Source organism: Neofelis nebulosa, chromosome 18, assembly GCF_028018385.1.
Source record: "Neofelis nebulosa isolate mNeoNeb1 chromosome 18, mNeoNeb1.pri, whole genome shotgun sequence".
Lineage (NCBI taxonomy): Eukaryota > Metazoa > Chordata > Mammalia > Carnivora > Felidae > Neofelis > Neofelis nebulosa.
Window position 1 is genome coordinate 41744204 of NC_080799.1, and position 12915 is coordinate 41757118.

General features: G+C 51.0%; 1 protein-coding gene across 7 annotated transcripts in view; it reads left to right on the plus strand.

The window, feature by feature from the left end:
• The window catches only part of SRL (sarcalumenin), a 47090-nt gene that overhangs the window by 1274 nt on the left and 32901 nt on the right, over positions 1-12915 (plus strand). For 2 of the 7 annotated variants that reach the window (XM_058712150.1, XM_058712151.1), the window contains exon 1: positions 8732-8996. The exons of 1 other annotated variant lie outside the window; for it this stretch is intronic. In XM_058712150.1, the coding sequence (XP_058568133.1) occupies positions 8936-8996 (61 nt within the window). In that variant the 5' untranslated portion in view covers positions 8732-8935. Of the gene's footprint in view, positions 1-7563; positions 7762-7996; positions 8388-8731; positions 8997-12915 lie in introns of those variants that run through there. 4 more of the 7 variants (XM_058712153.1, XM_058712154.1, XM_058712155.1 and 1 more) reach the window with 3 other exon arrangements.

Here is a 12915-nt window from a genome sequence, read left to right on the forward strand (position 1 = left end):
ATTTTGCACCAGCCATGTATGAGTTGCTCTGCATCCTTACCAGCAATCGATACTGTCAGAACATTATGACATATGGGGCATCTGGGTAGCTCAGTTGGTTAAGCATCCGACTCTTGATTTAGACTCAGGTCATGATCTCATGGTTCACGAGTTCAGTCCCTAGGTTGGGCTCTGTGCTGACAGCTTGGTGCTGTCTTGGGATTCTCTCTCTCCCTCTTGCTCTGCCTCCCCTGTATGCAAGCGTGTGCACTGGTTCTCAAAATAAACAAACCTTTAAAAAACACAATGACACATATTCAGCCATTCTGGTAGGTGTAGAGTGAAACCTCCACTGTTGTCATTTCTATCACTATGGACTAGTTTTGCCTATTTAATTTAATTTAATCTATTTATTAAAAAAGTTTTTTTAATGTTTATTTTTGAGAGAGAGAGAGAGAGAGAGAGAGAGAGACAGAGCATGAATGAGGGAGGGGCAGAGAGAGAGGGAGACACAGAATCCGAAGCAGGCTCCAGGCTCTGAGCTGTCAGCACAGAGCCCGATGCGGGGCTCGAACCCACAAGACTGTGAGATCATGACATGAGCCGAGGTCGGATGCTCTGAGCCACCCAGGTGCCCCTAATTTTTTTTCATGTTTATTTATTTTGCGAGGGAGAACAGGGGAGCGGCAGAGAGCTTGGGGGAGAGAGGATCCCAAGCAGGCTCTGTGCTGAAAGCCCAACACAGGGCTCCATCTCATCCAGGAGATTATGACCTGAGCCTTAATCAAGAGTCGGATGCTTAACCGACTGAGGCACCCAGGTGCCCCTAGTTTTGCCTATTTTAGATCTTCATGAAAATCATATAGTACTTATGCTCTTCTTGTCTGGCTTTTTCTGCTCAACACAGTGTCTCTAAGGTTCATTTATGTTTTTGTGTGTATCAGCAGTTTATTGATTTTTATGGCCAACTGTATTCCCTGGTGTGAATATACCACAGTTGATTTAGCCATTTGCCCAGCAGCAGACTTACAGGTTGTTTCCAGCCTACAGCTATCATGAATATGTTTTAGAATATACTGTCCTCCAAAATAGGGTGTGCCAATTTCCCCTTCTCCTCTCTGAGTGGGAGCTGGGAAAGTGGCAGTGGAGGAGAAAATACATCCTGAGCACGTACCATTGACCCTCTGTGGTGGTGGCTTCTTTGGGAAGGGACTGGGCATTCTTGGTTCCTGGTGGCCTCCCCAGGCCTATTTTAAGCGTTTCTGTTGGGAAAAACCTCATGGAAACGCTTGTCTGCTCTGATGTACTCAAGGATCAGTGCATTTTACGGCATCCTTCTTAAGAAAACCCTCGGAAGAAATTCCTGTGGAGGCTCAGTAGCAGAAATAATTTCATTTCTCCTGAGCCATTGGTTTGTTCTTATTTTAAGGACACCGTGAATTGGCAACTGATCAAGTTACACACATGCGAGGTCCTTACATATCAAGTGCCGTTTGCTTTTGTATCAGCCTTAGGAATCGCTCCATTTTGCGTGCTGGCCTCTGTGTAGTTTTCAGTCCTTGCTTTCCTGTTATACTTTATGAATACCTGGGAGCCACGTTTATGCTTTTCTGTCTCAGGTGGGGTGTAATGAATCAGTCACTTAACGCCATGACTCGGGGGCATCTTTGGTAGAGGAGCAGTTGCCCTGGCTCTGGGTGGTGTTGGAATGGTTGTCTAGCAGAAGTGGGAGCCTTCCTGTGACCTCAGCCTCCTTGGCTGTTGATGAACTGGCCTCATACTGGCTTCAGACAAGCACGTAAAGCACCAGCAAACCCTCCAGCTGCCTCTGAAGCTGGCTGCCGTGTCATCCTTTGCCCCAGATTTTGTTGGCTCTGGCTCCATCTTGTCCCACCCGAGCCCTTCCCAATGTCCCTTCTTACCCCGCTGCCTGTGTGCTTTCTTGGATGCTGCTGACCTTGTTGTGTCTGTCGTTTTCATTCTCTCTTGAGTTTTGCTCCCTCTCCCCTTGCCCTACAAGTCCTTGGCTGGGAGTAGAGTTAGTATCACCCCTGCCTTGGTCCCCTCTCTTCTCTGGCCCTGCCATATTCCAAGTTTCTTGTGTTGATGGACAGGAGCGCGTGCTGACCAGGAGGAGGGGGTAGGACCGGGGGCTGCGGCTCCTAAATGCAGCAGCTGTAGAAAGGAATGTGCTCCCCAAACCCACTCTCCCCCTGCCACACCCTGGGTGCTGTAAAGGAGCTGGGAGTGACAGCTGCAGAGCTTCCTGAATTAGGGGGCCTAAGTCACAGGGTCCCCCGCGGGGCCGCCTGTTTTAGCGGATAGCCTCAGGATCAGATTAAGGAGGAGGCAGGAAAGTGACTGGAAGAAGGCTGCAGGTGCTGCACACGTCTCCGAGATCAGCTCTCTCATTGCATCTCGCCCTGTGGCAGATAAAGAGGATGTTCCGAAAATCCCAAGAGAGAAGTGATGAAAATCTCCTGTTCTCCTATTGAGAGAAGAATGTATTGGTAGGGCTGGGCAGGCACTGAAGGTCAATGGGGGGCTGCTGGTTTGAGATCAGGGGAGAGGCATTCTCCATTCTCCAGGGAATCCTCGTGGTGCCTGTCCCTGGCCTTCAGCAGGAAGGTGGGGTGGCAGGTGTGGAGGTGACGTGGAGCACTCTGGCTGGTTCTGGGCCTCACGTCGTATTCAAAAGAGCGGAGCTAGCACTCTCTGGTAGTGAGTTCCCTGTACCTGGAGGTGTTCAGTCAGAGGCTGGATAGAGTTTTTTGTGGAGGGGATTCCTGTAATGGATGGGAATTTGGGTCCTTCTAAGGATAAATGGGAAAATATGGTGAAGGTTGCTTTCTGCACTGTGTTAGCACTGAGTATGGAGCAGATCCAGATGCAGAGGCCTGCCTGGTAGGGTCCGACCCCGTTTTCTCAGTCCCTCAAGGAACTGTTGAGGTACGGATTGACCTAGGAAAAAAATCAGTTGCCAAAGAGGGACCAAACTGCAGGGACTATGTGAGGCTGAGGACCCTTAGGCAGAGGCTCTGGCAGCTTCTTTCCAAAGAACAAGCTGGGGAGAGGGCCAGGCCTTGCTCTGGGCAGACAGTGGCAGCCCCGGAGGGTGGGTGATGTGGGGTGAAGCCGGTGTGGAGCTCTTACAGGGCAAAGTGAGGTCTCTTTAAGAATTATGACCTGGTATGGGAACGCAAGCTCGTGCAGCTACTTTGGAAAACAGTGTGGAGGTTCCTCAAAAACCTAAAAATAGAACTACCCTATGACCCAGCAATTGGACTACTAGGCATTAATCCATGAGATACAGGTGTGCTGTTTCGAAGGGACACATGCACCCGCATGTTTATAGCAGCACTATCAACAATAGCCAAAGTATGGGAAGAGCCCAAATGTCCATCGATGGATGAATGGATAAAAAAGATATGGTATATTTATACGATGGAGTATTACTCGGCAATCAAAAAGAATGGTATCTTGCCATTTCCAACTACGTGGACGGAACTGGAGGGTATTATGCTAAGTGAAATTAGAGAAAGACAAAAATCATATGACTTCACTCCTATGAGGACTTTAAGAGACAAAACAGATGAACATAAGGGAAGGGAAACAAAAATAATATCAAAACCAGGAGGGGGACAAAACAGAAGAGACTCATAAATATGGAGAACAAACAGAGGGTTACTGGAGGGGCTGTGGGAGGGGGGATGGGCTAAATGGGTAAGGGGCATCAAGGAATCTTCTCCTGAAATCACTGTTGCACTATATGCTAACTAATTTGGATATAAATTTTTAAAAATAAAAATAAAATAATAAAAAAAAAGAATTATGACCTGGTAGGGGCACCTGGGTGGCTTAGTGGTTTAAGGGTCCACGGTCCGACTTTGGCTCAGGTCATGATCTCACGGTTTGTGTTTCGTGGTTCGAGCTCTGCATTGAGCTCTGTGTTGATAGCTCAAAGTCTGGATCCAGCTTCGGATTCTGAGACTCTGTGTCTCCCCCTCTCTGCCCCTCCTCCACTTGCGCTCTGTCTCTGTCTGTCTCTCAAAAATAAACAAACATTAAAAAAGTAAAAAAAAAAAAAAAAGAATTATGACCTGGGAGTTTCTCTTCAATTGAGTCTACCCTCCTTTTTAATCTCTCACTTTCCAAACAGGGTGGCTTTTACTTTGATGTTTAAAAATTGTGGTTAAAATTTACCATTTTAATCCTTTTTGATTTTTAATTCAATGGTATGAAGCACATTCACAGTGTGGTGCAACCATCACCACTGTTCTTCTCCAGAATGTTTTCATTATTCTAAATAGAAACTCTGTATCCATTAAACACTAACACCCCCCCCCCCCCCCCCCCCGTGCTCCCTTCCCTCCACCCCTGGCACCCACCATCTACTTTGACTTTTTTTTTTTTAGTCTTTTTGACTTTTCTAGATGCCTCATATAAGTGCATTCATGCAATATCTATCTCTTTTTTTTTTTTTTTTTATTAACATTTTTTATTTATTTTTGGGACAGAGAGAGACAGAGCATGAACGGGGGAGGGGCAGAGAGAGAGGGAGACACAGAATCGGAAACAGGCTCCAGGCTCCGAGCCATCAGCCCAGAGCCTGACGCGGGGCTCGAACTCACGGACCGCGAGATCGTGACCTGGCTGAAGTCGGACGCTTAACCGACTGCGCCACCCAGGCGCCCCAACAATATCTATCTCTTATGAACTGACTTGTGTCCCCCCAAAATTCATGTTGAATTCCTAACTCCTAGTATCTCAGAATGTGACTGTACTTGGACACAGGGTCTTTACAGAGGTGATTATGGTAAAATGAGGTCACACGGGTGCGCCCTGATCCAAGGTGATTGGTGTCCATACAAGAAGAGGAGATTAGGACACAGATGACACAGACCAAGAGATGACCATATGAGGAGGACACAGTGAGGAGACGCAGTGGCTCCACAAAGCCAAGGAGAGAAGCCTCAGAAGAAATCACACCTGCCGGCACCTTGATCTTGGACTTCCAGCCTCCAGAACTACGAGAAATAAATTTCTGCTGTTTAAGCTGCCCGGTCTGCAGCGTTTTGTTATGATGGCCTCAGCAAACAAATACATTGCCCTTTTGTGACTGGCTTATTTCATTTAGCATTAGCATTTCGGATGCTCATCCGTGTTGTCGCATGTATTAGAATTTCATTTTTTTTTATAAATTTTTTTTAACCTTTATTTTTGAGACAGAGAGAGACAGAGCATGAACGGGGGAGGGGCAGAGAGAGAGGGAGACACAGAATCGGAAGCAGGCTCCAGGCTCCGAGCCATCAGCCCAGAGCCCGATGCGGGGCTCGAACTCACGGACCGCGAGATCGTGACCTGAGCTGAAGTCGGATGCTTAACCGACTGAGCCACCCAGGCGCCCCTAGAATTTCATTTTTTATGGCTGAATAATATCCCACTGTAGGGATAGACCACATTTGGTTCATGTATTCATCTGCTGATGGACGCTTGGGTTGTTTATTGTGCTGCTGTGAACATGTCTCTGCAAGGATCTGTTGGAGTCCAAATGGGGTGTCCTTAAATCACATGCAGTGAGCCCTTTATACAGTGCGCGGCTCACATTTTCCCTTCCAGCCTGGTCTGGAGTCTGGCCCTTCAGCCTGTGTCTCCCTGTTCTCCCCCACAACCCTCCACCGCCTTTCACCAACACACCAATTCCTCTCTTCCCCTGACGGCATTCACTTGGATCGATGGGAGAAGTTGTGGCTTTGTGAGTCAGGCACGTCTGGGTTCACATTCAGACCACTCCGCTCTTAGGAGGTGATGTTGAACAAGTTGCTGCAGCAGTCTGAGCCTCAGCCTTCTCATTGTGGCATGGTGGTGGCATGCCCACTTCTCGTGACAGGTGAAGTGCCTGGCCCAGAGCAGGGGCATCATTGACTTTGACTTCCTTTTCTCTCTCAGGTCCCAGTACTGCCCCTTCCCTTCACGGTTGATGGAAGGCTCAGTGCTGATGTGTTAGTCAGGGTTCTCCCAAGAAACAGAGCCAGTAGGATGTATGTGTATAGAGAGAGGTAGAGGGGACTGGAAGGTTGGAAATCCACAGGGATACCTGGTGGCTGGAAATTCTCGCAAGAGTGAATGTTGCAGTCTTGGATCAGAAAGCAGTCAGAGGCAGCACTCCTTACTGTTCCAGGGTGGGGAGCTGAGTCTTTTCTCTTAAGGCCTTCCACTGATTGGACGAGGCCCATCACATTATGGAGGGTGATCTGCTTGACTCGGAGACTACAGATTTTAATATTAAGTACATTTAAAAAATACCTGCACAGCAACATTCAGACTGATACTTTCCAACTAGGCACCATAACCTAGCCTAGTTAATGCATAAAATTGACCATTGCAGTTGGTACCTTGTCAGTTTTCTTTAGATTCGCCTAAAGATTCAGTGTAATCCCTATTAAAATCCAAGAAGGCCTCTAAATAGCAATTTGCAGGCTGATTGCAAAATTCATACAGACGTGTAAAGGAACTACAATAGCTAAAGCAACTTTTAAAAGATCTAAGTTGAGGGAGTCACACTACCGCATTTCATGACTGATTAGGAACCACAGTGGAAGGACAGACACGTAGATCAGCAGGACAGAATATAGTTCAGAAATGGCTTTAAACATATCGTCAAATGATTTTCAACATGAGGTGCGAAGGCAGTTGAGTGGGGGAAGGGTGGTCTCTTCCAGTGCTGCTGGAACCGCTGGATGTCCACATGTGAAAATCCTAACTTCAGTTTTTACCTGGCAACCTATTGAAAATTACACAAAGTGGATCACAGGTCTAAATGTAAAACCCAAAATTGTTACATTTCTAGGAGAAAACAGGAAAACATCTTGGGGACCTTGGGTTAGGCAAAGAGTTCTTTGAATTTGATGAAAATTAGGAATTTCTGCTTTTTGAAAGATACCTCAGTGCATGAAAAGACAAGATGCCAATGGAGACAATTCTTACAGATTAAGTATCTGATGAAGGGCTTGTATTCAGCGTATGTATATAAAAAAAAACCCATCAAAGCTCAATAGAAGAAAACAACCCGTCAAAAATAGTTGAAAGTTTTGAACAGGCACTGCACCAAAAACACACGAAAGAAGTGGATCACAAAAACACACATGGAAATGTGCTTAATATCATCAGTCATGGGCGCCTGGGTGGCTCAGTCGGTTAAGCATCCCACTTTGGTTTAGGTTATGATCTCCCGGCTCGTGAGTTTGAGCCCCGCATCGGGCACTGTGCTGACAGCTCAGAGCCTGGAGCCTGCTTCAAGTTCTGTGTCTCCCCCTCTTTCAGTCCCTCCCCAACTCACCCCTGCCTCTCCCTCGCCCGCTCAGTCATTAGGAAAATGCAAATTGAAACTACAATAAGATATCACTTTACGCCTACAAGAATGACTAAAATGTGAAAGACTGACCCTACCCAGGATCAGCAAGGATGTGGAGGAACTGGTTGCAGAAATGTAAAATGGCACAGTCACCTTAGGAAAAAGTTAAATGGACCCCCCACCGTGTGATCCAGCCACTCCCCTTCTGGGTATTTACTGGAGAGAAAAGAAAGTGAACGTTGGTAAGTGGAATTGTATACAGATGTTCCCGGCAGCTCGATCAGTAGTAGCACAAACTTGGAGACAACCCGGTGTCTGTCACGAGGAGAGTGGATAGCAGATTGTGGCCAGTCCATACAGTGAAGTACTGTCCGGAATACAAAGGAATGAACTATCGATACACAACTGCAACGTGAGCACATCTCAAAGTAAGTATGCTGAGTGAAAGAAGCCGGATAAAAAACACATACGATGTGGTTCCATTTACATCCACAAATACAAACTAATGTATAGTGAAGAGAGCAGCTCAGGAGCTGCTGGGGAGGGGGCTGGAGGGGGAAGGCATGAGGAAAATTGGGCAGTGAGGAATCTGGTCACTATTTTGATTGTGGTGATACACATATGTCAAAATGAATCAGATTTGAATAGCATTCTGTGCTGCAGGTGGATTAGACCCCAGCGAAGCTGTGTTAAATGTAAAGCCCATAGAAGAATGGCCAGTTGACTTCAGTTCCTCTCCTCCGTGAACGACTGCCATCCTCACAGTGACACCCTCCCTCCAGCCTGACAAGCCAGTGTCTGCATTCCCTCAGCTTCAGAGAACTGGTTCTTAGGGGCTGTCATGTGCCATTAGGAAAACTGCATCAAACATCACATTGCAGACACGACAGAAGGTTCTGGAACCCCCATGTTACTGGAAATGGATCTCTGCTCACTGTCTTACATCATAGCACGGGACATGTCTCCTAGCTTCCCCTTTGTCCTTGCGAGGCATCAGCATTCTGTGTTTTCTGGAAGCCTGAGAAGGTTAAGCTCCTAGCCATCTACCTCAAAGGTCAGAGATCACAGGTTTCCTTAAGCAGCTATTGTGGCTTCACCCTCCTGACCGACCTGTGGGGGCGGGGGGGGGGGGGGTGTGTGGGAACGGCTGAAATGTCTGTCGGTGGCTGTCAAATAGAATCTCTCTCGCTTTGCCCTGTGGCTCCTTCATTCAGAAAACTGAGGCAGGTCAAGGTCAGTGACTTGGCCCAGACTTTAGATCAAGTTAGCACAGATGCTGAAAAGGCTCGGGTTCCTAAGCCCTAGACCTAACCCAAGGGATGCCCCACTTTTTCTCTACCACCCCTGCCCTGTGACCCATGTCACGTGACCCCAGGGCTGCTGGGGGGAGAGAATCCGGTCCGGGCTCTGCCTTCCGGGGCCTGACAGCAGGCACAGCAGTGGTGGAGCCAGCCTCTGCATGGCCTGTCAGGGTCTGCGCGGCTTCCCCATCACGTCCACCCAGTTGCCCTAGTGACTGTGTGACCCTTTCTCCCCCACCCGGCGCTGCCACCAGCCCTATAAATAGAGGCGAGGAGCAGCTGGGCTCTCTTGGCAGTCACCATGAGGGCGCTGGTCCTGCTCTGCTGCTTTGTGGCATCGCTCCTGCTCCCAGGACAAACAGGTATGACCCTTACCCCTGTCAGCCGGGCCAGATCACGACCCCCACGTGCCCTGAGGTCTTATGTTTACTGAAGGGGGGAGGGGAGAGAGGCTCAAGCGGTAGATGGTGAGGCCTCAGTGGTTCCTGGGGTTGATGGCAAACATGGACTCCTGGCATCGTCTCCATTCCTTTCTCCCTGGGGCCCAGGAGGAAATGGTACAGAGAACCTGAGAGACGTCGGGGGCTCCATGGGAAGCCAGAGAAAGTGGGAGCAGTGAACCGAGAGGTGCAGGCAGGCATGAGGCCTGAGCCAAGGTCTGGCCAGTAGATGTTGGGGAAGAGGACCCCAAAAGTCAAGACTAGAGGACCCTTTTAGATGGGCGAAAAGAACCCGGTCTTGGAGCTGGAGGGGCCCCTGGAGGTCTGAGTTGGTTTGACCCTCCCCCCCCCCCCCCCAGGGTGGGGATTGGGCAGGGGCTGGGTTTGCATGACTGAACACCGGGCACAGTGCACAGAGTTGGGGGTTGTCTGGGGAACAGCAGGGTAGAAAGGAGGTCGGTTGGGAACAGGTTGGAGATGGAGTTGGGGATCGGAGCCAGAGTTTGGGAGAGGAGCAGGACCCCCTGCAGGGTATCCCTGGCCTGGGCTGGGGGCTCCACTGGAAGGGGGCTGGGGCATGTGTGCACGGTCTCCCTTTGATATCTCAGCACTTTGTGTGGCAGAGGCGGTGGCTCAGGTTACAGCGTGGGGGTTATTTCTAGGCATGGAGGGGACACCAGATCATTTGTCACCTCTCTCTTCCCGAGACTTCTGCGGCTAGGTCTCGCTTGGTAGTGCTTTGGGGGTGATCTGGGGACCCCCAGGCATCTGGGTCTCCTGCTTTGTCTTTTCATGAGTGGCCGTCTTCATCTGCACCGGGGACCACAGGGCCAGAGCCCCAGCCACTCGGGTCTTTGAGATTCTGTGTGTCGAGGTCCTCGACCCAGCCAGGAGGGCAGGTAGCAGGCAGGAGCAGAAGCTGTTCCCTCAGGGGGTTAGGGACCTAGGTGGGGGGATTCAGCCTTGTGAACGCCGCTGGGCCCTGCCCTTGTCTGCCCTTGAGTTAATTTGGGCCTTGCAGCGCTGCTGTGGCTGGAGCGGTGAGGATTCCAAGCGGCTGTCAGGTGGCTAAGTATGGAAACAGCCGTGTAATTGGATCCTGAGCCCCAAGCCACTGCTGCCCTCTCCCCTTCACAGCCCCTGCCCTGCTCCGCCCAGCCCCAGCTGCCGCCTTGCTTCCACACAGCAGGCCCGGGGACTCTTAGCCTTTTAGGGACATCCTTCATCTTTCCTCCCAACAAGGGAACTGGACATCTGGAACGTTCCATAAGGCCTGCCTGGGGATCTTGCTGTGGGGGAAAGGAGGCAGGCAGGCATTTTGTGCGAAGATCCTGTCTGTGCATGTTCCTTCCTTCCTGGACTCTGCAGTGTGGCCCAGTCCTGGCTTCCAGGGAGGGGTTGTCCACCATGTGCAGGGTCCCCTTTCTCCTCACTCCTGCTCACCAATTGGGCTGTGGGCTCTTCTCCTGGGGGGGGGGGGGTGAATTTTATCACTCTACCAGCTGTAGATTACCGCAAAGGCAGCTGTCTCCTGTACCCGCTAGGAGGTTCCAGCCGTAAGGTGGCTTCTCCCTGCCCCCATGATGACAGTCCTTCCTACTGGTTGATTTCCCACTGGAATTGTGCCACAAAGTAAATGCCACCTTGCCCAAAGGCAGCAGCTTTGCTCCTGAACTTCCCACCCTATTACTGGACCCTCATTTCCATCCCGCTGCTGGCTGGATGGCAGGCTGACCTTCTGTCTAATCCAGCTTCCTGCTCCCCGGGGATGGAGGGGGCCTTACAGAGCTGTGCTTCCGTCTCTTGTCCCCATGTTGCCCCTGTGGTCCTCTGGACCGAGGCAGCCTCTTCTTGTTCCCTAGCAAGGGACCAAGTACCTCTCCTGATGCTAGGACGCAGCCAGAACTGCCGTGGCCCCATCACCAGACACCCTGTAAGTCTCCACCCCCTGACCCAAGGCCTCTGGGCATTTTGACCATTGGGGTCCTCCTCTTTGTCTTGGGGACTTGGCCTGGTCACAGGCCTGCTCAAGGACAGGGGAAAGCAGCCTCGAGTATTGTTGAGGTAAGAGAGTGAAAGCTGGAGGAACCAGAGATGTGTACAAGGTCAGGCAGTGAATTAGGGACAGACAGTCTCACCCTCCTCCAAGAGTGGGGTGGTGGGGGTGGCCAGCGCTGAGAGAGCATTTGGGTTCGGCTGGGTTCGGGACTTCTTTGCTTCCTGCTGCCTGCATGATGCAGAGGTTGGGGTAGAAGGGGATTCTGAGTCCGTTCCTTCCTCCAGCCTAGCCCTGGTTTGGCCTGCTTGCGGCCTGCTCTGGCCTCCACCCTGCTGTCCCAATAATGAGAAGTTGGTGCATGCTGGGGCTGACCGGCCTCTCTGTGAGAGATGAGGGTCTGTCAGGAACCCCTTTGTGGCCCCTCTTCACCCACCCTAGGCTGGCTATTTCCAGAAAGAGGCTGCGTTCGTGTTCCCTCAACAGGGCAACCCAGCTGCTGCGATCTCCACCTTGGGGAGGGGTCATGAGCTCAGGGGTTTTGGGGAGAGGACAGAAGCCTTTGCAGTGCCCCCCGCAAGGTGTGATTCCTGGCTCGGTGCAGCCAGATGAGCCCACAGGGAGAAACTAGTCTGCCCCTTCCCACATCGAGGCTCCAAAGCACTCACTGGGATTTGCTAGTGGATGTGCACGCCTTGCTCAGTGGCCTGTGGAACTAGAGGTTGGGAAATGCTGTTTTTGACCCTCGCCTGGGTGTGGCAATAAAAGTCAGAGAGCTGGTTCAAGGCAGGTCTGAGCTGGAGTTCAGGTGTCCTTGCTCCCCCGGAAGGGGGCCCAGATGAGGCCAGCTGCATCCATCTGGCTGTTTGGTGCTCCCTTAAGTGTGGTGGGCTGGGAAGGAGCCTAATCCCTACAGACACAGGAGGAAGATGGCTGTTGCTCTCTGACAGGGTCCCAGGGCCAAGGACAGGGTCTAGGTGCCGTGGCTCCTGGTCTGGGACGAGGGTACATCCGGGAGAGTGGGCAGGGGTGGGGTCTGCCACTGTGGGGTGCTGGGCTTAGCTCTCTCCAGGACACCTTCCCTGCTCCAAATCCCAATCCAGACCCACTCACAGCACAACCCCTTATGTTTAAATGCTGCCTGGGTGCAAAGCCTTTTCATTCCAACACCTCACCACATCTCACTGTGTACTAATCATCCCAGATTTATCAGGTACCTCCTGTTGTTTAGGTCTGGTACTGGGGGAGTTCACATGGGCGTTTCGCCCTTGACATGCTTACAATCCGGTACAGGAGATAGGGTGTCTTCTGCCTTGTGGCCACACACACACGCGCACACACATGCGCGTGCGTGGGCCACACGTGAGTGTCATGAGGGAAGCACAGGTAAAGTGAGGTAGGGTGGAAGTGCCTGGGGAGATCGGTTTTAACTGAGTGGGTCAGGAACTGTTTACAGATGAGGGAATGTTTGAGATGGGCCTGGAAGAAAGTAGCATCGAGATGTGGAGTGACGGAAAGAAGAAGATTCTACTTTAAGGGAGCAGGATAAACAAACTCATGCTGTCAGGAGAGGTCGGGGCTCTGGGGAGAACTGGGCGAGGATAAGGGCAGGCAGAGCAAAGTGGGGGTCACGGGGAAGGTCCTTGGAAGGCTGGATTGGGCCTCTGAAGGGCCACGTGTGGTCGGCTGATGAGGAGGGCTTTGCTCTGTGGATGGTGGGTAACCTTTGAGGGCTTTGGAAGCATCCGTCCAGCAGGTGTTTGGAGGGAGGGGGAGGACGAGGGAGGCTGACTAGAGGACCTTGTCAGAAACGCCAGTTGGAGTGGGTGTGAGCTCCGCAAGGCA